At 42.9% G+C, this 23480-nt stretch overlaps 1 protein-coding gene across 3 annotated transcripts in view; it reads left to right on the forward strand.

Moving 5' to 3' along the window:
* The window catches only part of GPAT3 (glycerol-3-phosphate acyltransferase 3), a 58563-nt gene that overhangs the window by 6892 nt on the left and 28191 nt on the right, over nt 1-23480 (forward strand). For 2 of the 3 annotated variants that reach the window (XM_004777326.2, XM_004777327.2), the window contains exon 3: nt 1187-1253. In XM_004777326.2, the coding sequence (XP_004777383.1) occupies nt 1187-1253 (67 nt within the window). Of the gene's footprint in view, nt 1-1186; nt 1254-16846; nt 16933-23480 lie in introns of those variants that run through there. The other variant, XM_004777328.3, reaches the window with a different exon arrangement.

Raw genomic sequence — 23480 nt, forward strand, 5'->3', positions numbered from 1 at the left:
GATCCTGATGTACTCAGGTCATGCCCTTCCCCTTGACCGCCAGGTATATGTTTTAGGTTATTTAGTCCTTGTCCTTCATTGTCTTATTTATTTGCATTTTAAAAAATCTGTTTAATTCTTTGTGAGTCTAGCAATACCTGGTTTTTGGCCACTATATTTTTGAAAAATTCTTTTTGCTCCTTCAAGGGCACTGAAGTCCTACTTATAATGATCACGATTTCCCACTTCCTCTCCAATCACTCAGTTTAGACAATGTTAGCTGCTGGAATTGTAATCATCGACATATTTTAATAATTTTAACCATTCCTTTTCTAAACTGGAAAAATAGCCATTGGCATTTTCTGGGATGCTATCAACAGAGTTCACTTGTGGTCTCTGAACACTGATGTTCATGGTGGATAATTTTGGAAATGCATAGGAAAAGTACAAAGGAGAAAATAACAAATCACATCTTGGTCTATTTCTTTATATTCCTGTGTACACTGAAAACAAAAATGGGAATTGATTTTTCCTGTTCGTAAGTTCTTGCAAACCTGTGGTTCCACATCATTTCCTGTGCATCTCAATAGGGGCAAGTGACCAGCTGATTGGGGGATGGCTTTGCTGTTTCCCCACTTCCTTTCCAGTTCCCCAAGTGTGGACAGCCCCCTTCCGCAAGCCGATTGCTGATGCAGGCAGTCAGGTCTCTCTGAGGTGTCTAGCCCCGGAATGCCTTATTTGTTATGAAAACAATAGTTATTCTTCGGCTCCTGTGTTCAGTAGGTATTCACACGAGGGGGAGCGTTCATCTCCTTCGATCCTCATGGCAACCCTGAGGAATAGGAACTATTGTCCTCATTTTACAGATGAGGAAACTGAGGCCTAGAAGGATTAAGTACCTTGAACTCAGACTTGATGCCATAACCTGTGCTTTCACGGAGTCCTTGTTGGGGGTCCCAGGTGCGTGAGGGGTTTCAATAGGGTAAACACCATCTTGTGCTCATTTGATTAGAGCATAATCAGTGATGAATATAGGGCTGTGCTTGAGCCTCGGATTACCGCTACCTCAGAGGTTTACAAGGGCGTCTGTAATTCAGAGAGTGCCGGGTTTACCGTTTAATTCCATTTGTGTGTAAGTAAGGTTCGAGTATCTTACCTTGTGTCTATGGACCCGTTTACACTAACAACACTACTTGTTTTTAAACAGTGGGCCACAATCCGAATTGAAAAAGGAGTCCCAAAGGAGTCGGGTCTTAAAAGCTCAGCTTCTGTTGGTAAGTCTTCTTTTTCATTTATGACGGTTAACGCATCCAAACTGGATAAATTTACATCTACCCAGTTTGAACTTGGCATATGCAGAAAGTGCATCTATAGGCCTTGGACCACTCATGCTTTTGTTCTTTAGGCAAAAGAGCCACTGGCTAAGTTTTGAATGAGTTTTCACTGTGTAGGAGATAATAGTGTGCTAGTTCATCTTTGTGTTCTTATAGGGCATTTCTAAAGGTATACATTTAAAGGTGGTTGCCTGTAATTTTTAAAGATGTAGTTAATGATTTAAGAAAATAATGCTAATTAGACTATCATAGAGTCAAACTTATTTTTGAGCTTTTATTAGTACCTTATTCTAACTTGTTCTCAAAAATGTTCCTCAGGGTAACCCTTTCCTTCTAAAGGCTGACTGGTATTATGTGAAAAAAATAATTATTCCACCACATGTGACACCTTGTTTTTATTTATTTTATTTTTTTTTAAAGATTTTATTTATTTATTTGACAGAGAGAAATCACAAGTAGATGGAGAGGCAGGCAGAGAGAGAGAGAGGGAAGCAGGCTCCCTGATGAGCAGAGAGCCTGATGCGGGGCTCGATCCCAGGACCCCGAGATCATGACCTGAGCTGAAGGCAGCGGCTTAACCCACTGAGCCACCCAGGCGCCCAACACCTTGTTTTTAGAAAGTAACATTACAGAGTAATGTGGTAACATAGTTATTATACATTACATAATAACAAGGGCTCAGAAAAGTCCTACAGTAAAGACCCTGGTCAGTTTTTTTGAAAAGTGAATTAAGTCACTGAACTCTCTAGTGCTTATGCCTTTTAGCATTTTGCTATTGTTCCAATAAACTCTTTTACTGAGGGTAAGAATTTTAAGAATTGTTTAAGACAGGGGTTCATAGGAAAGTAGAATTCTATGGAAGGGATGACTATGAAATTAGGAATAAATAAGTCATTTGATTTAATTAAAAGACTAAGCCTTTACATGTTTTTCAAAAATAATGTAAAGGTTTTTTTTTAGGACCAGTTTTGTGCCCATCTGATTTGAGATTAAAGATAATCACGAGGTCGAACACTTCACTAGGAGGGATTTGTCTTCCAGAGGCTTGTCTGAGAGGAACTGAAGAAACTGTATTATACCACAGTGCATTTTGGAAACAAAGTATTTGAATGAAAACATCTGCTCATTTTGTGTAATTGGATTGTTACATTCAAAGGATTGAAACAACTAGTAGACCTTTCTGGTGTTTACTTTAACACCAGGTATTATCACTGGGAACATTTTACCAAGATTGGGGATTTCTGGCTACACACATTCCTTTTGTTGTCAGATAACTTCTCTTGGACATAGCAGATCTACTAATATTTAATTTTTCCAGGTACATTTTTAAATGTGTATCCTTATGATTAAGGAGACAACGAACTTTATTGCTGGTTTTCTGTTGTACTTGGTGAGATTTGGGGTGTCACTGATCTTGAGTGAAATTCTGTGGAGTCCTATAGATTGGGGTGGTGGTGGTGCACATCTTGGGCCATGAATTAATGCAAAAGGTGTTTCAATTTGGTAGGCTAAGAGGATTAAAAATCAGTAGGTGAGGGTGTCCTTAGTATTAGCTTAGATTTTTTAGCCTGTACTGAAGTGAATAGTGTCACTTGTTGGATTCCTTCCTTTTTTTGTTTTTTTGCCATGCATGTCTTTTCTATGATACCTCCAGAAAAGAGTGGAAGTGAACAAGAGGAGAAAATATAAATCATAATGGCTTAGAGTAAGGCTGAAGTCTCCTAAATTTATCTTCTTTTATTCAGAGTAGTTGTCCCTTTTAGCCATGAAATAGGCAATGACTATTGGCAGCTACTGAACATTTGCTACCTGTGAGTTTGATGAGCCCCGCAGACCACTAAGCTACGCCTCCTATGAGGAGACAGGCATCCGACAGGTCACAGCGATGCACGCCCAGGTAGGCCATAAGCGAAGGACTGCGTGGGATCTGCTTCAGTCTCTGCTGTGCGCCTCTGCTCCCATCCTGGTTTCCATCCTGCCCGGGCAGGCTTGTCCCAGGTTGTGCGCCCTGTTGGTGCACCTGCTGTCTGTAGTCCGCAGGCAGGGAGCGACTTCCTCCCCGACAGACAGGCCGAGGCCGAAGAAACACACAAGCGTGCGGGGCGCTGGGCGCCACAGTCTTCTGCCTCCAGAGCCTCGTGTCTCTGTGCGGCTGCGGGCAAGAACCCCAGTTGGCGCCAAGCCGGTCGAGGTTGAGGCAAGTGTCACAGGCAGGCCAGGGGCCCCGGGAGAGCAGGTGCCACTGGAGCTGTGGGAGCGCTCCCGAGCTGGCGAGAGGTTCAGGAAACAGAGAGGGAGAAATTGGCTAAACAGGGAAAATAGTTGTGTTAATTTCTGCACCAAAATTTCTTTGGCCACTCTTGTATCTGAAGGAGTTTTGGAAACACTTTTTGAGCTCCTCTCTCTGCAGTTAAACCCCTCTTGGGTTCTATTTCTTTTGTGCTTTTATTCACAAGCCAGAGGAAAGCTGACCCGAGGGAAACACTGTCTTTGTGGCTGAAGCGCTGTCTCCTGTCTTCAGCCATCTGCTGCGGAGCCCCTGTTAAAACCACTTGCTTTCCGGAGTGAGCTTCAGACAGGGTCACGAGCAAGGTCTCTTCTAGAAGCCCTGTTATTGCACCTTCTTCCAGGTTTAAGGATGTTTCCTCATTGTTACTGCAACATTGAAGACACATCTTTCTTCCCCTCTTTAAGGAACCGTGTTCTGAGCACTCCATGTCAGTGCAGAACGTAGTTACCCTCTACCCTCGTTCGTTTGGCCGATGGGCGTCGCCGCTCCAGCCATGGGACAGGCACGTCTGTTAGACCCAGGAACATGGTGGATTGAGATTTTACCAACTTTCCTCTCACTCTGTTGTAAATTGTGCAAGGGACCATGGACTGTTAAGAGCCACCGCCTCATCCTTGGGTACCTGACTGATCTCAAGGATTGATTGTGCAATGGACTTCAATGACTCAGGGTTAGGGTCGTGCTTATCATGAATGTAACTCACTACGCCATTTTCAGAACTGGACACTAATTCCACAGTAAACTGCATTATGTTACTAGGACATGTTGAATGCTTACCGACCAAAAGTTAACAGGCAGGAAGAAAGGCTTGAGTTTGCCCTTGTCCTGGTGGTGTCACAAACAATACAGATAAGTAGAGGCCGTGGCTCGGGTATGATAGGCGCTGTCCTCTACAACGTGCCCTTGGTCCGACTCAGCAACGTTTGCGTGGGAAGTGCCTCCTCAGGATCCCCCCTTTGCCCCCACCCGCAGGCACCACCTGCAGGGATTTGGGGTCACATGGCCTATTGTTAATGAAATTCCCCGTACTAAATTTCTCTCCTGCCCTGCATGTCTTATGTCCCGTCCCAAGTCCCAATCTCTTCCTCCACCTCCCCCCCCCCCCGCCCCCACACACAAAGGGCAAAATGCTGTGCTGAAACTTCGGATGTTATACCGATTCAGAGAGAATTCAGGTTGCCTAACATTTTGCTCTGATTTTACTTTTGGAATTCTTTCTGTGAGACTTGATTAACCATGTTGATTCTGGTGTAACATTGGTTGCATCAATACTGAATCTCTTTCATTTGTAGAAAATAGGGATAATATTTTGTGACAGAAATTTGAGTATCATTTTCAATACTCATTTTGTTTTGGGCAGGCTGTTTTTTTTTTTTTTTTTTAAGATTTTATTTGTTTATTTGGTAGAGAGAGAGCATGTGTGTGAGAGGGAGAGGGGATAGGGGAGAGGCAGAGGGAGAGGAAAAAGCAGATTCCCCACTGAGCAAGGAGCCCAAAGTGGGGCTCTGTCCCAGGACCCCAGGATAATGACCTGAGCTGAAGGTAGCTGCTTAACCTACTGAGCCACCCAGGTGCTCCGCTGGGCAGCTGGTTGGTGGGAATGGGGGGGGGGGTTGATAGTCTGTTTAAATCACTTAAGTTGATTTAGTAGGATCATCTTGATGCAAACTCCCTGAATACAAGTCAGTATCTGCTGTCCTCACAGATGTGTGGTATAGTGCATTTAATGGCATTATCTTGCTGATAAAAGACTGGAACTTGTCTAGCTACTTGTAGAGAGAAAAATAATCCAGTTACAGGATATGGAAGGATTATAGAGCGAGATTTTCCTGATCACTGCCAAATGTCTATCTGCTTTTATTAGTCTGCCTCTGTTCACAAATCGTGTGCCTAATGGTGGTAGCCATGATGATGAAAATTGTCAAACACACACAAAAGCAGAAGAATAGTATAATGAGCCTGATACAGGTAATATTTGTCAAGATTTTGCCACACTTGATTCACCTGTGCCTTCTTATTTTTTGCTAAAATAGTCAATGCAATATAAGATTTCATATCTTTTCATGCATTTTAAAAAAAGGATTTTGAAAAATAGCCACAGCACTACTAGGTTAACTCAAACTTAACTTTTTAATATCATCTAATACACAGTCCATATATAAATCCCCCTAACAGTTTAAAAATGTTTTTATAATTGGTTTATTTGAACCTAGATTCAGTCATGGTCTATAGATACATTTATTTATTTATTGATACTGCTCTACTGGACATAAGGAGTATGGTTTTTGTTTCTGGAAGGAACAAAAATTACTTAATAGCAGGTGAGTCTGAGAAGATTCTCTAGCACAACGTACATTTTTATCCTCACCGCTTAATACAGCTCTCTCAAGACCAAGTTTCGTTCGTTTTGCAGCCATTCATTTGTAACCCACAGGATTAGTCATCTCTGTTTCTTTTCTTTCTTTCTTTCTTTTTTTTTGAGATTTTATTTATTTATTTGACAGAGAGAGATCACAAGCAGGCAGAGAGAGGTGGGGGTGGGGAAGCAGGCTCCCTGCTGAGCAGGGAGCCCCACTCAGGGCTCTATCCCAGGACCCTGGGATCATGACCAAAGGCGGAGGCTTTGACCCACTGAGCCACCCAGGTGCCCCAGTCATCTGTATTTCTAAGTGCAATATTCCATGATATTTGTTACATGAAATTTATGACATGAAATTTTCATATTCCATGAAATTTCGTTGACAGCCCCTCACTTCCACTTCTCCTAAGATCTCAAACCGAGCCACATGCTCAGCATGTGTGTGTAAGGAAACTCGCTACAAGTGCATACAAATAGTGAAAATGTGGGGACGGGGCACCTGGGGGCTCAGTCGTTAAGCCTCTGCCTTCAGCTCAGGTCATGATCCCAGGGTCCTGGGATGCAGCCCCAGTTTGGGCTCCCTGCTCGGGGGAAAGCCTGCTTCTCCCTCGCCCCTTGCTTGTGTTCCCTCTCTCGCTATGTCTCTCTCTGTCAAATAAATAAATAAAAATCTTAAAAAAGAAACTTTGTCTTGCAGAGAGCTATATTAAAATAAAAAAAAAGAAAAGAAAATGTGGGGACAATGCAGTCACTCACCAGGAGGACAACCAGCACGTGAGCGTTAGCGGGATTTACACAAAGAGAACAAAGTACACAGTTTTTAATGTTGCATGAAAAGAAAATGTGTAGTGTAAAAAACATTTTAAATTACTACTATAAACATATTATGTAATTATGTAGATATATGTAAATAAGTGTAAAATAAATGTGGTTATTTTCTAGGCGGGAAGAGAAAGAATGGGAGATGGGCTTTAACTGTGTCCAGTTTTTTTCTTTAGAGAATATCTGAAGCAAATATGACAATGGGTATCTTTTTCTTTGTTGTTGAACTTATATTTTTTTGGTTAAACTTATACTTCAAGCATAAAGATTAAAAAAACACAACTAAATAAAGGATCAAGAATTGCTTAGCTAGAGTCTTCAGTCTGAGGCATAGAACTAGTTTTATATGAATAGAAAGTAAATATTTGTCTCAAGGGTGTGATTGATGGTTACCTGCTCTGAAACACAACTCTGAGACTGACCAGTGCCTGCAATTAAAACTCAAAATTACGGAACAAAAGTTGTTACTCAAAGCACATTATCTCTTAGAGATAGGATTTTCAGCCTCAGGACTACTGACATTTTGGGTTGAATGACAAAGGGTCATTGTGCATTGAGAGGGGTCTTCTGCATTGTCAGATGTCCCTCTAGATCTTAGTGGCAAACTCCTAATAAGACAGCCAACAGAGTCTCCACGCATTGCCAGATATTCCCTGGGGGCAAAATCCTTTTTCTTCCCCTAACTTCTGTCCACTGGAGCCACTGCTCTCTGAGAATAATGTGTTCATCTCTTGGTATCCAATATTGTCACCATAGTTTCTTAGTTTTCTAATAAATAGGCCCTTGAAGGAGCAGAACTTGATTTCCAGTCTTTGGTGGCTGGTGTGGGGAAGGATGGCATGGGACCTGCGGCTTGTGAACAACAGGGTTAGCAGACAGCACAGGACGGCGGGGAGAGGCCGTTCTTGAAGGAAGAGTAGAAGTGAGACAAGAGTTCTTCCTTCAAACTCTGCCTCATAATCTGATGAAAATATACTGTTTTGGAGGGAGATTTACTTTTGACTGGATTGGAGACTTGTGTGTAACTGTGTACTCTAACCTCTGAAAGGAGATGACTTAGCATTTAATTCTGGCCCACGGTGAGTGAGCAGGAAGGAGTGGTTCTGGCAGGAAAGAAGGTAAAAGGTCACGTCAGACTAATGGTCTTCATTGCATTGTGAAGAAGCCCTAAATCACAGAAAGGAAGTCTCCATGTTAAGAAAGCAGCGACGAAACTCATAAAATATCCCATTATTTTTCAAATCATTTTTCTTATCACGTAGCAGTGACAAAGTAGGTGATATGCCTTGTGCCTAAACCTATTTTCTATGAAATTAGTTTTGCTTTTAAATATAAGTGGTAAGGGCATCTGGGTGGCTCAGTCATTGGGCGTCTGCCTTCGGCTCAGGTCGTGGTCGCAGGGTCCTGGGACCGAGCCCCGCGTCGGGCTCCCTGCTGGGTGGGAAGCCTGCTTCTCCCTCTCCCAGTCCACCTGCTGTGTTCCCTCTCTCGCTGTGTCTGTCAAGTGAATAAATGAAATCTTTAAAAGTAAAGAAATAAATATAAGTGATAAAAGCAGGTGTTAGACAGTTCTGTCCGCAACACTATTTAGTTGTTGGGGGATCTTGTTGGGGTTTAGTTCTCCTAGTCCTGGACTCCTCAGTAGATAAGGAGAGTACCTGTGTCTCCGCATTGTGGAGGTGGAGGAAGCCAGATGAGAGTAGAGACTGAGGGATTCTTTGAGAGTGGGAAGACAACCGGACCAGGCGACTGGGAGTCAACTTGAGAGTACATTCTTTTTTAGGGAAGTTCTCTGCACCATCGGGAGGAGCAGACAGCTCACCAGCTACCATTGAAGCCAAAATCCAGCCTGCCATTTTAGAAGTGTTCCCCAGAGCAGTGTCCTCCCCTAACAGCCCTCTGGCCACCCTACCCTCAGAGAAAGCCCCAGTCAAAAGAACAAAACTTCTCCACTTTGTTTCTACCTTATGGACAAAAATCTATCAATATTAATATCAATATCAATAACATAATCACCATTTATTAAACCGTGGCTGCATCATGCAAAATTATTTACATGAAGGAGGTTTTGTTACGTATCACTTAGCTGATGAGGAAACTACAGGTGAAGAAGGTCAGGAACTTGCTTCAGATCACATAAGGAGTAGCAAGCAGACTGAAAAGAAATCCCAGTCTGATTTATCTTTCCTGTGCAAAATCAAAAATCAAAAAGTTGCCACCACTCCCTCCCAAAATTGTATCTTCCTTACCTGGTCCTCTGGTCAATCCTTCCACCTCCGTTTTCCCGTTGAAGGCTGAAGTAACTCTTCCACAAATGGGAACTCCTCTGCTGAATGTTGGCTTTTGTCACATACTAGGGAACTCATAACGTTTAAATTTCAAATCATCAACAGAACTTTTAAAGAAATGAGTCTATTGAGAATATTTAGGATTATAATTTAAAAGGTACTCTACATCAATGCCAAACATTAAGGTTGACATTTTAATTGATTTGATGGCTCATTTGACAATGAAGTTTTACAGATGCTTCTCTGTTGTGGGATTTCTTGTTTAATCAAAGTAATCATGTCCAAGTCAACAAAGTTAGTGTGGGTTGTCAGCCAAGAAACGGGTCAGCAGTACAGTGAATGAGATGTCACAGAGTTCGTTGTTGGGGCCCCTGGGTGGCTCAGTCAGTCAAGCATCGGTTTTTGATTCAGGTCATGATCTCCGGGTCCTGGATCAATCTAGCAGCCCTGCATAAGGCTCCCTGCTCAGCGGGACCCTGCTTCACCCTCTCCGTCTGACCCTCCCCCCCACTCATGTTCTCTCTCACTTGCTCTTCTCTCTCTCTCAAATAAATTTAAAAAACCTTTAAAAAATAAAACCTGTAAAAAATAAAATGTTAGTTGTTGAAATGAAACTCTGCCTGTTAATTCTAAGTGCCTATTAGTTTCTCTGCAGTGTTGACTGACAGCTGATTGCAATGTCCATTCTTCCACTCTGTTTCTGCTTCAAAATAGATATAAACATACAGTTAATTTCATGATCAGTATTTATATCTGGGGTTAAAATCCTCTTCTTTTATGATCAACATTGCTTATTTTGTAAGTTTCTGGGGGACTTCCAGGGTATATAGTGATGAAAAAGGAATTGATTTTTCTTGTTTGCTTTTCTTAGGAGAACAAGTACATCTTCAGTATTTCTAGTCTTGATAACTGAGAGACATTAAAGAAAATTACTCAAAATTTAAAGAGGGGCAAATTATTGTATTACAGATACATGAACTATAGAAAACAGGAAAACTGTACGTACCTTTATTTTAGTAAAGCTTCTGATCGTATGCTCTTCTAAATACCGGGTTGACAAAACCACTCTATCTGTTTCCCTCCCACAATCCTGGCAGACATCACTGGGTGATGGGTCCTCGCCTCTGAACCATGACGTAGCCTCCTTAACACACACCTGCTTTTCACTACCGACTGCTTTGGAGTTGGGCTTCCTGAGGAAACCTTGTCACCACTCGGGATCTGGAGAATAGAGTGTCTCACACCGTCTGCCCAAGTAACTGAAAGGAGTAACTGGGTTTAGACGTAGATTTGGTTGTATTGTCTGGAGCTGTATTGACCCAAGTAACTGGAAGCATCGTATCATTGAATGCTTCTAGCTGGGGTTTAAGTAACCTAGGAAACAAAGTAGAATTTAAAGTAATCTTGATTGTTTTGGTAAATGAGCCATCAGAGAAGGGGTGATATTGAAGATCCTTTACCCGAGGAGGATGCTCCAGAATGGGATAGAAAAGCCAGCTTCGGGGCGCCTGGGTGGCTCGGTCGATTAAGCGTCTGGGGTCCTGGGATTGAGCCCTGAGTCCAGCTCCCTGCTCAGCGGTGAGCTGCTTCTCCCTCCCTCTCTGCCACTCCCCCTGCTTGTGCTCTCTCTCTCTTTCTCTCAAACAAATACATAACATCTTTATTTAAAAAAGAAGAAGAATGAAAAGCCAGCCTTGGTTACATGGTAGGAAAAGGCTGCCACTTCAGGAGGCAGTTTTAGACTATCAGGCATGGAAAGCACTGAACCCAGAATGATGCTGCCCTCCATGGCACAGAACCAGCGCCGTGACCTTCACGAAACTCTGCAGTGACGCGCCGCTGGCAATCACGGACCCTGGTCTGCGTGAGCAGTGCTTATGGAGTGTTTTCTGTGCACCCACGTCCGATGGTGAACTCTGCGCTCAGGCAACCCTCGCCTCCTTACAGAGATCTCCCCCAGTCTCCGCACATCCCTGTGACCACCGGAAGCCAGCCGGTGCTGACGCATCGCATGTCCCCAAAATAAGTGTAATTAACCTGAGGAAGAAAAATCCCAACTGCTGCATGAAAAGAGATCGTTTTGGATGGGGGACTTCAGAGAGGGTGTTTTGGTGGATGTGTTAGTGTTGAACCGGCCACGTCAAGGGGGCTTGGGCTTAACAGAGCTGATGGGACTTTCCAAACTCGGGGCATGAGGAATAGCCTGTGTAGCAGAGGGAGTGAGTGTAGTTCGTGGACCGGAACAAACACAGAAATAAGGTTGGCTAAGAGGGTGACATTAGATATGACGGGCTCAATGCAGAGTGGTTTAGCTGTGACATCAAGGTACAGAGAATCCCAGGCTTACTGTTTCTGTAAAGAGGAAGTTCTGAAGCCTGCGAAAGGTGACTGCAGTGGCCAACCAGACCTGTGAAGGTTGATGATGGAATTTGGGAAAAAAACCCAAAGGATGATTCATACGACAGTAGGCTGATTAGCAGAAGAAAGAAGCCATCCCTCTTTCTCTCCGTAACCATAAAAGATAGGAAAGACTGGTATGCATGAAAGCAAAATGTTTTATGTAAGAAAGAGCTTCTTAGCCAAAAGGATCATGAAACTGGACACAGGCTACAAGGTAGCTTTCACAGAAAAGTTTTATACATAGAATGCAGAGTTGAGAGTTTGAGGAAAGGCATGGATTAGGTAACAAAACTCTTCAGTTGTTAGCAGTGCCTTGTCATCTTTGTTGTGATAAATTCCATATACAAATTTTATTTTCAGTTTTTAATCTGTCTTTTGGTCGTATTTATCTCTGTAACATTGGTATCTGTTTGTGGGCCACTGACTCCGTCAGCAGAGACAGCAGGAAGGGTCTTCGTCAGGTCTTTCCTCCGCAAGGAGCGGCGCCTTCAAGCCCTCTCCTTTTCTCCTCTCTCTAGGACGGTTTAGAACGGCAGTTCCCAATCTTCTCTGTTTTCTTGCTGAAGCTCTTGGTACAGCACAAGGTTTTTTTTTTTTTTTTTCCTTAAGATTTTATTTATTTATTTGACAGAGAGAGACACAGCGGGAGAGGGAACACAAGCAGGGGAGTGGGGGAGGGAGAAGCAGGTTCCTGTTGAGCATGGAGCCCGATGCGGGACTCGATTCCAGGACCTTGGGATCCTGACCTGAGCTCAAGGCAGATGCTTAACAGTTGAGCCACCCAGATGCCCCAGCACAGCGTGTGAGGGGCCAGGGTGCCAAAGTAGGCTTGGTACACAGAAGCCTGGGGAAATGGGGGGTGTCTGTTGGGGATGGGCTCTTGGGGCTCAGGGAAGGGAGAAAGCCTGTTGGGCCTGTGATTAGACAGAGTCCTTTTCTTGGGTTGGAGTAGGAGGATGCTATAGTATGACATCTGGAACATGAATTAACATGTCACATGAGTTGGTGGCCTAGTGATGTCTGCATTCCCTGGGATGTGCAAAACCCTTAGGACCCTCTCTTGGTGTGGACCTCAGTATTTTGAAAGCTCCCCTCTGTTCCTCCTTCACTGACTTCTAGGTCAGGTGCCTGGTATTCCTGCTTCTCTCCTTCAGAGTTCTGTTTCCCTCAAAGCTTGGGCTGACTAGGGAAGGACAATTTCCTGGAGTCCTATTTTGTTTTTGAAGGTTCCTTAGAGAATAAAACCCATAGACCCCTTATGGCTCCGGTACTTCTGGGGACACCGGTGAATAAAAGGAAAGCCTGGGGCGTCGTCTGCTTTTCTGTTAGGGCCGCAGAGCCTTCCACCCTGTCTTGCCTCGTTGTTTCTGGAATCGACAGGCCTAGCCTTTGTGCTTCTCTGGTGCTGCGTGCTGGGCCTGCACACGCCCCTTTCACTGGGCCATTCAGTGGAGCGGACCGAAAAGCCCGAGGATGGAGAGACGCTGTGGGCGAACTTTGGGGGTGGGATAATTTGGCCCCTTTACCTTTGAGTATCTGGAAAAGTGCAGTGCCTGAGAGTCCAGCAACTCGGAGGAATGGTGACTTTGGCTTTACGGAAAGCCAGTGTGTGCGCACACTGAGTAACAGTCTTCCCGTGGTTCGAGAAAAAGCATTCTGATTTCCAGTGTCCCTTCGTGAACAGGGAAATTCTCGTGGCTTACACAGAGAGGAAATTGATCAGGGATTCCAGAGACCATCCCTTTACGAAAAAAAAAAACCCAGACAAAACAACAAGGAGAAAGGAGATTAAGACTGGACAGAGCGTACAGGCTTTGACCATGAGTGATTGTGACCATGAGTCACATTCATCTGCCGTGTACGCTCTGTAGAGTACTTCACGTCTTTGCAAAGAGTAAGAGTATATTCCTTTTTCCCAAGTGTGGTAGGTTTTTTGATTAAGTCGGTATCTGTTAGTGTATCATGCAGATATACGCTTCCTTTTCCTGCCTCTTGCAATGATGTTGGTACAAATCTACTCAAATGAACGAACATCCTCATTTTCAATGACTCATATGTTCATGGCAGTGAGTTTATGTGCCAGTCACTGGCCAGTCCCCACGACTTCTCCATGATAGATCTCAAGTGTGCGATGCCGGCAGGTGTGACGAAATCCCTGCGTGTCACGGTGTTCCGCCTCTGATGCTCATGTGACATTCTGTTCTCGCAGAGAAGCATGTGTATCGGGGTCTATACTCAAGGAGAGAAAGGCAGGCATTTCGTAAGCAGCAAAAAGAACGAACATCCTTTTTCCTAAGGGAAGCCGTTCCACCGTTACTGCTGCAGGATAAGCCACCCCTTGTGTCCTTTAGCACAAGCTTGTTTTAGAAACGTAGAAATGACACTTCATAAATTTGATGTAACTTGGTCTTTTTTTCTGTCTTTGCTTATAAACAGTTAAGACATTGCCTGCATCATGTGATGACTGGAGTTGGTGGGTCCTGGGCTCAAAGAAAACACAAAAAGGGGAAAATGGGGTTCTGATGTGAAGAATTTTGAATGATTTTAGGGATGTGGTGTCCAGTGGAAGAAGTTGTAGCCAAAAGCAGGAGGGTAAGAGGGCCCAGAAAACATTAGGGGCCCAAGGACCGCTTTAGTTTGGTTTGAGCTAGAATGAGTGAAAATGAGTTGGAGGCAGGAGTTGAGATTGGATAGATATTTAGATTTAAGTCCTAGAAGGCTTTAAGTGCCAGGCTAAGAAATTACTTCTTTAGGTGAGGGAATATCAAAGGTTTGGGAAGATGAGTCTGGTTGCTTTGCAGAGGTGGGTTAGACAGGGAGAGGGAGAGGGAAGTGGAGAAAGAAGAGGTGCTCGATAGCCGTTCTGAAGGTAATGGGGCCTTGGCGTGCCAATGTCGAGCCACCCCTGCATCCCAGGTAAATCCCACTGGATCCTGGTGAATGATTTTGTGAATGTGCTGTTGGATTCGGTTTGCTACTGTTTTGTCGGGGAATTTTGGCATCTCTGTTCAGAGATGCTGACCTGTAGTTCTCTATTTTTGTGGTGTCTTTATCTGGTTTTGGCATCAGGGTGATGCTGGCCTCGTAGGATGAATTCAGGAGGCTTCCTTCCCCTTCTATGTTTAGGAATAGTTTGAGAAGTCTAGATCTTAACTGTTCTTTAAATGTTTGGTAGAATTCACCCATGAAGCTCTCTTGTCCTGGACTTCTCATTGTTGGGAGGTTTTTGAATACCAACTCAGTTTTATTGTTGGTAATCTGTTTGTTCCAGTTTTCTATTTCTTCCTGTTTCTCTTTTGGTAGTTTATGTGTTTCTCTGAATTTATCCATTTTTTTTCTAGGTTGTTCTATTTGTTGGCATATACTTGTTCATAATACTCTCTTGCAATCTTTTCTATTTCTGTGGTGTCGGTTTTATTTTTCCTCTTTCATTCGTGATTTTATTTAAGCCCCTCCCCCCTTTAAAATGAGTCTGGGTCGATGTTTATCATGTTTATTTTTTAAAAAGATTTACTTATTAGAGAAAGAGTGAGTGAGCAAGCAGGCAGAGAGGCAAGGGGAGAGATACCATGAGAGTATCTCAAGCAGACTTCTCGTCCAGTGCAGAGCTCATGAGCAAAGGGCTCGATCCACGGCCGTGACCTGAGCTGAAATCAAGAGTTGGACACTTAACCGACTTAGCCACCTGGCGTCCCTCCATGTCTGTCAGTTTTGTTGATGTTTTCAAAGAACTAGCTGCCAGTTTCCATGGTTTGTTCTGTTCTTTTTGTTTGTTTGTTTTAGATTCCATTTTATTTCATTCAAATGAAACTAATCTTCATTCCTTCCTTCTGCTGGTTTTGAGTTTTGTTGGTTCTTTTTCTAGCTCCTTTAGCTGTAAGGTTTGGTTGTTTATTTGAGACTTTTCTTGCTGCTTGAGGTGAGCCTGTGCGGCTGTAAGCTTCCCTCTTAGACCCACTTTGCTGCGTCCCGGGGTGTGGGACCGTTGTGTTTGTGTTCCTTTGTTTCTGTGACCTTCTTCCTTTTTGATTTCCTGGTTGACTTGTTCACTGTGTAGTAGCAGATGTTTAACCTCCACGCCTGTGGTCTTCCCAGAGTTTTCCTCATGGTTGACTTCTGCTTTAATAGCATTGTGGTCAGAAAGAATGCATTGCAGGACTTCGATCTTTTTACGCTTGTGGAGACTTATTTTGTGGCCTAATATGCCACGTACACTTGAAAACAGTGTGTTTTCTGCTGTGTTAGGATGGAATGTTCAGAATATACCTATTGTTAAGTCTACCCAGTGCGGATGGAAAGCCGTTGTTTCCTTGTTGATTTTCTCTTTGGGTGATTGGCCACTGACATAAGTGGGGTGCTCAGGTCCTCTGCTGTCACTGTATGAGTGCTGATTAGGTGCTTTATGGTTTTTTTTTTTTTTTAAGATTTATCTATTTTTTTATTTGACAGACAGAGATCACAAGTAGGCAGAGCGGCAGGCAGAGAGAGAGGAGGAAGCAGGCTCCCCGCTGAGCAGAGAGCCGGAACGTGAGCCCAAGGCAGCAGTGGCTCAACCCACTGAGCCACCCAGGCGCCCTTTATGTTTGTTTTTAACTGTTTTATGTATTTGGGTCCTCCCATGTTGGGTGCACAAATATTCAAAATTATTTGTTGTGATTGTTGGATTGTCTCCTTGATTGTCATGTAGTGTCTTTCTTTGTTTCTTGTTATAGTCTTTCTTTTGAATATGAATATGGCTATCTGGACTTTGTTTGGACATCTGTTTGCATGATAAATCTTTCTACAGCTCCTGGGGCCTGTGGAGCTTGGGCAGTGGGTTGGTGGAGAGATGGAATGTCCTGGCAGCGATATAAAGTGTGAGCCTTGGGGAAGAAGCCAGGCTGCAGGTGCGCAGTATTTTCGGCGGGTGAAAGTTGAAATGGAGGCTTTAGTGAACTCTCAGAGTGAAAGACATTTACAAACACTAGAGGAAAATTCGTAGGAAAAGGACCGGAGAAGAGAAACGGATGAGACGAGGATCAAGCAGGGAAGAAAAGGAGAGCAGAGGGAATGGAGACCGAGGGAAGGGCGAGCTCCGACTCGGCATTTTCTTCCTCATTCCTCGGCCCACCAGTACTCTTTTGTGCTCTGTTTTTCTCCCAAGAATAATAGATGTTATCTACCAACTCCTTCTGAGAAACAAAGCCTTTGGATGCCTTCTCTGTAAAGTGTGCTTTTCCGTGCGTGCTTACACATGGGAGGTGGGGCATTGTCGGGGACTTCTAAAGCTAACCTAGAAATTAAGTATTTTGGGGTAAGGTTCGAGATGCAGGGGTGGCACTGGTTATGTGGGAAGTGGTCACCGTCAAGGTTCACTTTGTTTCGTCTTTGCAATTTTGAGGACTCGCTGAGCCATCAGATGATGTGATTCTGGGACAGCTGGCCGATGAACACGCAGGCTTCGCGTCTGCAAGCTTTCGTGTGAGTGTTTGAAATTTGGGTTTATACATCTTGAAAAAATATTTTAGTTTTTTTGCGTAAGTAATATCTTCACATGATGCTGAAACCGTAGTTGTTTAAAAATACGTGGTTTGATGACCAATAGTATAATTTCCGCCCCCTGCCGTCTCCGTCTGCGTCCTGCTAGCTGTCGCAGTGTTTCTTCGTGCTGTGCAGACACCTGTTACAACGTGGATGTTTCTGGCTTTTGACCAAAGATGACGTATAGTAATCAACTCTATCCCGTGGTCCTTTCCGTTGATTATTTAGAAAGTTTCTTCTTGTTTAGCAAGAAATTTCGTTATATGAGTGCAAATAGTTCTTTTTAACTGTAGTTCTAGGCCTGGTGCTGTTCAAGTATGCTGCGGGGATCACCGGGCAGCTCAGTGGTTAAACATCTGCCTTTGGCTCAGTCATGATCCCAGCCTCCTGGGGTCAAGCCCCCCGCAGGCTCCCTGCTCAGCGGGCAGCCGGCTTCTCCCTCTCCCTCTGCCTGCCCCCCTCTGTGCTTGTGCTCCCTCTCACTCTCTGTCAGATAGAATCTTTAAAAAATACGGGGCAGTATTCTTTCTGTAACATGAATAAATACGTAACATCAGTCTGTGACCCGAATGCATTGTTTTGTCAAAGAGCATTTGTAACTTTGGTTGGCGTTGCTAGATGCCCTTCGTTAACAGTCTGCACCGTTTGTACTCACTGGAAGTGTGTGCCAAGTGCCTATTCCCCACAGCTTCACCGAAGGCATAAATTTGTCCAAGTTTTGGATTTGTGCCAATCTGTAGGTGAGAAGTAGAAAATCAGGGTAGTCTTAATATGCGCTTCTGCTACAAAGAGTGACTTTGTACATGTTTCATGCTTAAGGGACTTTTTTTTTGCTTGCAGAGTTTAATTTTCTTGCTTTTTTTTTTTTTTCTTGTTAACATGTAATGTATTATTTGCTCCCGGGGTGCAGGTCTGTGAATCATCAGCCTTACACCATTCACAGCACTCACCATAGCACATGCCCTCCCTAAAGTGCTTAAGGAAAATTTGTATTTTTTTTTTTAAGATTTTATGTATTTATTCGAGAGAAAGTGGCAGAGAGAGCACAAGAGTGGGTGGCCGGAGGAGGACAGAGAGAGGGGGAGAAGCAGGGGCCCGATGTGGGCCTCCATCCCAGGGCCCTGAGACCATGACCTGGGTGCTTCCGTTGGTTAAGCATCTGAAGCACCCTGGTACCCCATGCTTCTCCTAGCTTTCTGTTTCACTTTGATTTCTAGGACCTTCTCATATATTTAGGTGATAAACTTCTGTCTGTGAGGAGATACAGATATTTCCTTCAGTTTGTGACTCGTATTTTTTTCTTTGCTTATCATGCTTATTACTATGCAGGGATTTTTCATTTCTGCGTAGTCAAATTTATGAATATTTTCTTTCCATAGTGTCTGGATTTTGAGTTTTTTAGCAGAAAGATTTTCCTTTGATCAAGTTTAGGGAGTTCTCCAATGTCTTCTTTGATTAGTTTTGTGTTTTTTAAAATATTTAAATCTTTGATTCTTTTATTCTGGTGTGTTTGTCCAGATGGCTTTCCAGTTGTGGAAAAACCCAGTTCATCTGTGCACAACTGATTTATTTGTACGGCACCCTTGATTTCCTGTGTTTGTTCGGATCTGTTTCTGTACTTTCTATTTTGTTCCCTATGTTTACTTACCTTCTTATGTATCATCATGGTTTTTTTTTTTGAATTTTCCAAAAGTTTTAGTTTAAATTCAGCCAGCTAATATATATTAATTACATCATAGTTCCAGACATGGTGTTCCGTGACTCATCAGTTGCATGTCACGTGCAGAGCTCAGCACATCACGTGCCCTCCTGATTGCCTGTCACCCAGTTACCACCCCCCCACGCTCCCCCCTCCAGCATCCCTCAGTTTTTCCCTGTAAGTTAAGTGTCTCTCATGGTTTTTCTCTCTCTCTGATGACTTCCCATCCAGTTTTCTCTCTCTTCCCTATGATCTCTGCTCTGTTTCTTATATCCCACATATGATAATATATGTCATATAATAGTCTTTCTCTGATTGAGATATTTCTCCAAATGATTTTAAAATCAAAACTTTTCTGATGGCCGTGATGTTATTTTAATTATTGTTCAGTGATTTAATAGACGTAATGGGTTGTATTCCTATCCAGTAGGGATTGTTGTGCTCATTGCTTTCCTCCACAGAATCTTCCTGTTTATTCTTGCCTGCCATTTCCCCACACGGTCTTGAGATACAGCCTGTGCATGGTCCAGAGGAAATGCAACTCTTCATTTTTATTGGACTTGTGTAAAATGTATAAATTTTCTGGGAGCAGCTTGACATTATCTAGGTTGAGTAAGACTCTGCAAGGACATTAGGTCTTTCCACTTGTTTAGGTGATCTTTTATATCCCTCAGGAATGTTTTAAAGTTTTTCTTAGATAAGTTTTGTATACTTCCTCTTAAAATCATATTTCTGGTTGCTATTGTACATGGAGTGGCTTCTTTCATCCTAGCTTCTAATGGATTGTTGTTTGTATATTGAAAAGCTTGATTTTTTTCTATTCATCCATTCATACAATTTTTATTTAAATTCTAGCTAGTTAACATACAGTGCAAGAGGGGCACCTGGGTGGCTCAGTGAGTTAAGCCGCTGCCTTCGGCTCAGGTCATGATCTCAGGGTCTTGGGATCGAGTCCCGCATCGGGCTCTCTGCTCAGCAGGGAGCCTGCTTCCCTTCCTCTCTCTCTGCCTGCCTCTCCATCTACTTGTGATTTCTCTCTGTCAAATAAATAAATAAAATCTTTAAAAAAAAATACAGTGCAAGAGTAGATTCAGGTGTAGAATTTAGTGATTCATCATGTACAGACACTACCTTGTGCTCATCACTGTCAGTGTCTTCCTTAATACCTGTCACCTATTTTAGCGCATCCCCCCCCATCTCCCCTCTGGTAACCATAAGTTTGTCCTCTGTAGTTAAGTGTCTGTTTCTTAGTTCGTCTCTCATTTTTTCCTCCTATGTTCATTTGTTTTGTTTCTTAAAGTCCAAATATGAATGAAATCTTATGGTATTTGATTTATTTCACTTAGGATAATGTTCTCTAGCCCTGTCCATGTGAATGAAAGATTTCATTCTTTTTTGTGGCTGAGTAATATTCCATTGTATGTGTGTATCACATCTTCTTTATCCATTCATCAGTCGGTGGACATTTGGGTTCTTTCCATAGTTTGGCTATTGTTGATAATGCTGCTATAAACATTGGGTGCACGTACCCATTCAAATCTGTATTTTTGTATCCTTTGGGTAAATACCCAGTAGTGCGATTGCTGAGTCATAGTGTAGCTCTATTTTTAACTTTTTGAGGAACCTCCATGCTGTTCCCCAGAGGGGTTGCACCAGCTTGCATTGCCACCAACAGTGTAGGAGGGTTCCCCTTTCTCTGCATCCTCACCAGCATCTGTCATTTCCTGACTTGTTAATTTTAGCCATTCTGACTGATGTGAGGAGGTATCTCATTGTGGTTTTGATCTGTATTTCCCTGATGCCGAGTGATGTTGAGCATCTTCTCATGTGCGTATTGGCCATCTGGATGTCTTTGGAAAAATTCCCATTCATGTCTTATGTGCATTTCTTGACTGGATTATTTGTTTTTTGGATGTTGAGTTTGATAAGTTCTTTATAGATTTTGGATAGTAACCCTTTACCAGATATGGCGTTTGCAAATATCTTTTCCCATTCTATAGCCTACTTTCCCTTTTTTTTTTTTTTTAGGATTTTATTTATTTATTTGACAGAGATCACAAGTAGGCAGAGAGGCAGGCAGAGAGAGAGGAGGAAGCAGGCTCCCTGCTGAGCAGAGCACCCAATAAGTGGCTCAATCCCAGGACCTTGGGATCATGACCCGAGCCAAAGGCAGAGGCTTTAACCCACTGAGCCACCCAGGCGCCTCTGTAGACTACTTTTTCGTTAGGTTTATTTTTATTTATTTATTTTTTAAAAGATTTTATTTATTTATTTGACAGAGAGAGATCACAAGTAGGCAGAGAGGCAGGCAGAGAGAGAGGAGGAAGCAGGCTCCCTGCGGAGCAGAGAGTCCAATGCTGGGCTCCATCCCAGGACCCCGAGATCATGACCTGAGCCAAAGGCAGAGGCTTAACCCATTGAGCCATCCAGGCGCCCCAGGATTTTTTTTTTTTTTTAAAGATTTTATTTATTTGACAGAGAGGAGCGCGCACAAGCTGAGGGAGTGGCAGAGGGAGAAGCAGGCTCCCTGTTGAGCAGGCAGCAAAGAACCAGCTCCTGGTTTTATTGATCTGTTCTGTTTTTTTTTTTTTTTTTTTTTTTTTTTTTTTTAGTTTCTACATCATTTATTTCTGATCTAACCCTTATAATTGCTCTTCTTCTGCTGGCTTTAGGCTTCATTTGTTGTTCTTTTTCTAGCTCCTTTAGGTGTAAGGTAGGTCATGTATTTGAGATTTTTCTTGCTGTATTGCTACACTTCCCTCTTAGGACTGCCTTTGCTGCATCCCAAAGGTTCTGGACTATCGTGTTTTCATTTTCATTTACTTTTATGTATTTTTTAATTTCTTCCTTAATTTCCTGGTGTTAACCCATTCATTCTTTAGTAGGATGTTCTTTAACCTCTGTATACTTATGGTCTTTCCAAATTTTTTCTTGTGGTCGAGTTCTAGTTTCATGGCGTTGTAGTTAGAAAATATGCATGGCATGATCTCAGTCTTTTTGTGCTTTTTGAGGCCTGATTTGTGACCCAGTATGTGATCTGTTCTGGAGAATGTTCCTTGTGCCCTTGAAAAGAATGTGTACTCTGCCAATTTAGGATGAAATGTTCTGAATATATCTGTTAGGTCCCGATGTAGGGCTTGATCCCAAGACCCTGAGATCATGACCTGAGCCAAAGGCAGAGGCTTAACCCACTGTGCCACCCAGGTGTCCCCTTATTTTACTTTTATTAATTGGATTAATTGATGGGGTACATAGGTACTTAAAACAAACTTTACCCTTTTTATGTTTTAAAAAAAAAGAAATAGAATTAAAAAGTTGAATGTCTCTTAAATGTGCCAACTGGGGAAACATGGCCAGGGGTACATGAATAGTTTCATAACTAATGCTTTTTTTTTTTTCTGAACGAGGCAATCATGACCGAGTACCTCTTAGGAAATCAAAGGATATGCTAAGCCAGCATTTATTTTGAGCACATTTCATATACATGACAAGTCACGACAGTTGTACTGATTTTATCCTCTTTTTTTTTATGGACCTAGTACATGGCATGTAATAATTTAGTTTTTCTAAAGCAGTTTTGCTGCTATAGGGACACCTGTGCACCTTCTATGTAGTGAAGTTTTTTATTTTGCTTGCATTCACATTTTTTTTGTTTTTCTCTTCAATCTTGCACTTTTAAAATTAAAGAAACTTCAGACCTTAAAACAACAACCCAAAGATGACCTAGCCAACAGCAACCCCTCTAAGAAGTATATTGCTGATTTGATCATCCAATAGATAACATATTATCAATAGTAAGTGAAATTAAGCAGAAAGATTAATGTGTGTCTGTGAGCTCCCAGTGTTCTAATACTTATTGGTAATAACTTGGTTCTCTCATCCTAAGTTTTTATCCTTCTTTTTTATTTAAAAAAACCTTTTTTTAAAGAGTTTATTTACTGATTTGAGAGACAGAGACGTGTGAGAGAGAGAGCGAGCGCGAGCAGGGAGGAGGGGGAGAAGCAGGCTCCCTGCGAGCAGGAACCGGACAGAGGGCTCGATCCCAGGACCCTGAGATCATGATCTGAGCTGAAGGAAGACACTTAACTGACTGAGCCACTCAGGTGCCCCGAATATTTCTCCTTCTAAATCGATTTAATTTACAAGGTGAATGCTTTATCACAGATGTGTTGCTTGTAGCAACAAAATGACAGTATGACTTAGAGGTGCCTGTTTTGTGGGTGCCTGAAGCTTATACAATTTGGAGATCCTCTTTAGGTAAAAGAATATACAGAATTAGGTGTGGGACTTTGGAAGGAGCCGTTTAGGTGAGGAGACCAAAGATGAACTGTGTTGGCTTCATGGTCAATCTGTCTCTGTCTCAGCGACCTTGAACTCAAACCTAGAGTCATGGGTGAGGGTGTAACAGGCTGTTGGGACCAAAAGAGATAGAAGGTGTTTCCTAAAAACCTTGGCAACATGAAGAGTGATTATGCTTTCTAAACCTTGACTGATTTGCATACACGGGGCAGCTGATTGTGCCTCAGGAGGACTCGAGGAGCAACAACGCCGGCGGGACATGCGCCGAGGTCACAGAGCCCTGGGTTGGACAGAAGAACCGCCTCAGACCACTCAGACCTGGAGGAACAATGGAACTGGGGAAGGAGTATCAAGTGGGCTGCTGCCCAGTGGCTGCTTTTTGTTGGGCTTAGCATGGGAAGGTACAGAGACCGAATCAGATGTATTCCAGGCACTGAAAGATTCCTGCCCTCGTCAAAAAAAGAGAGAAGAAAAGTGATGTGGGTTACAA

This window comes from Mustela putorius, unplaced genomic scaffold (genome assembly GCF_011764305.1).
Source record: "Mustela putorius furo isolate JIRA1106 unplaced genomic scaffold, ASM1176430v1.1 tig00000040_pilon_pilon_pilon, whole genome shotgun sequence".
NCBI classification, from domain to species: Eukaryota; Metazoa; Chordata; class Mammalia; order Carnivora; family Mustelidae; genus Mustela; species Mustela putorius.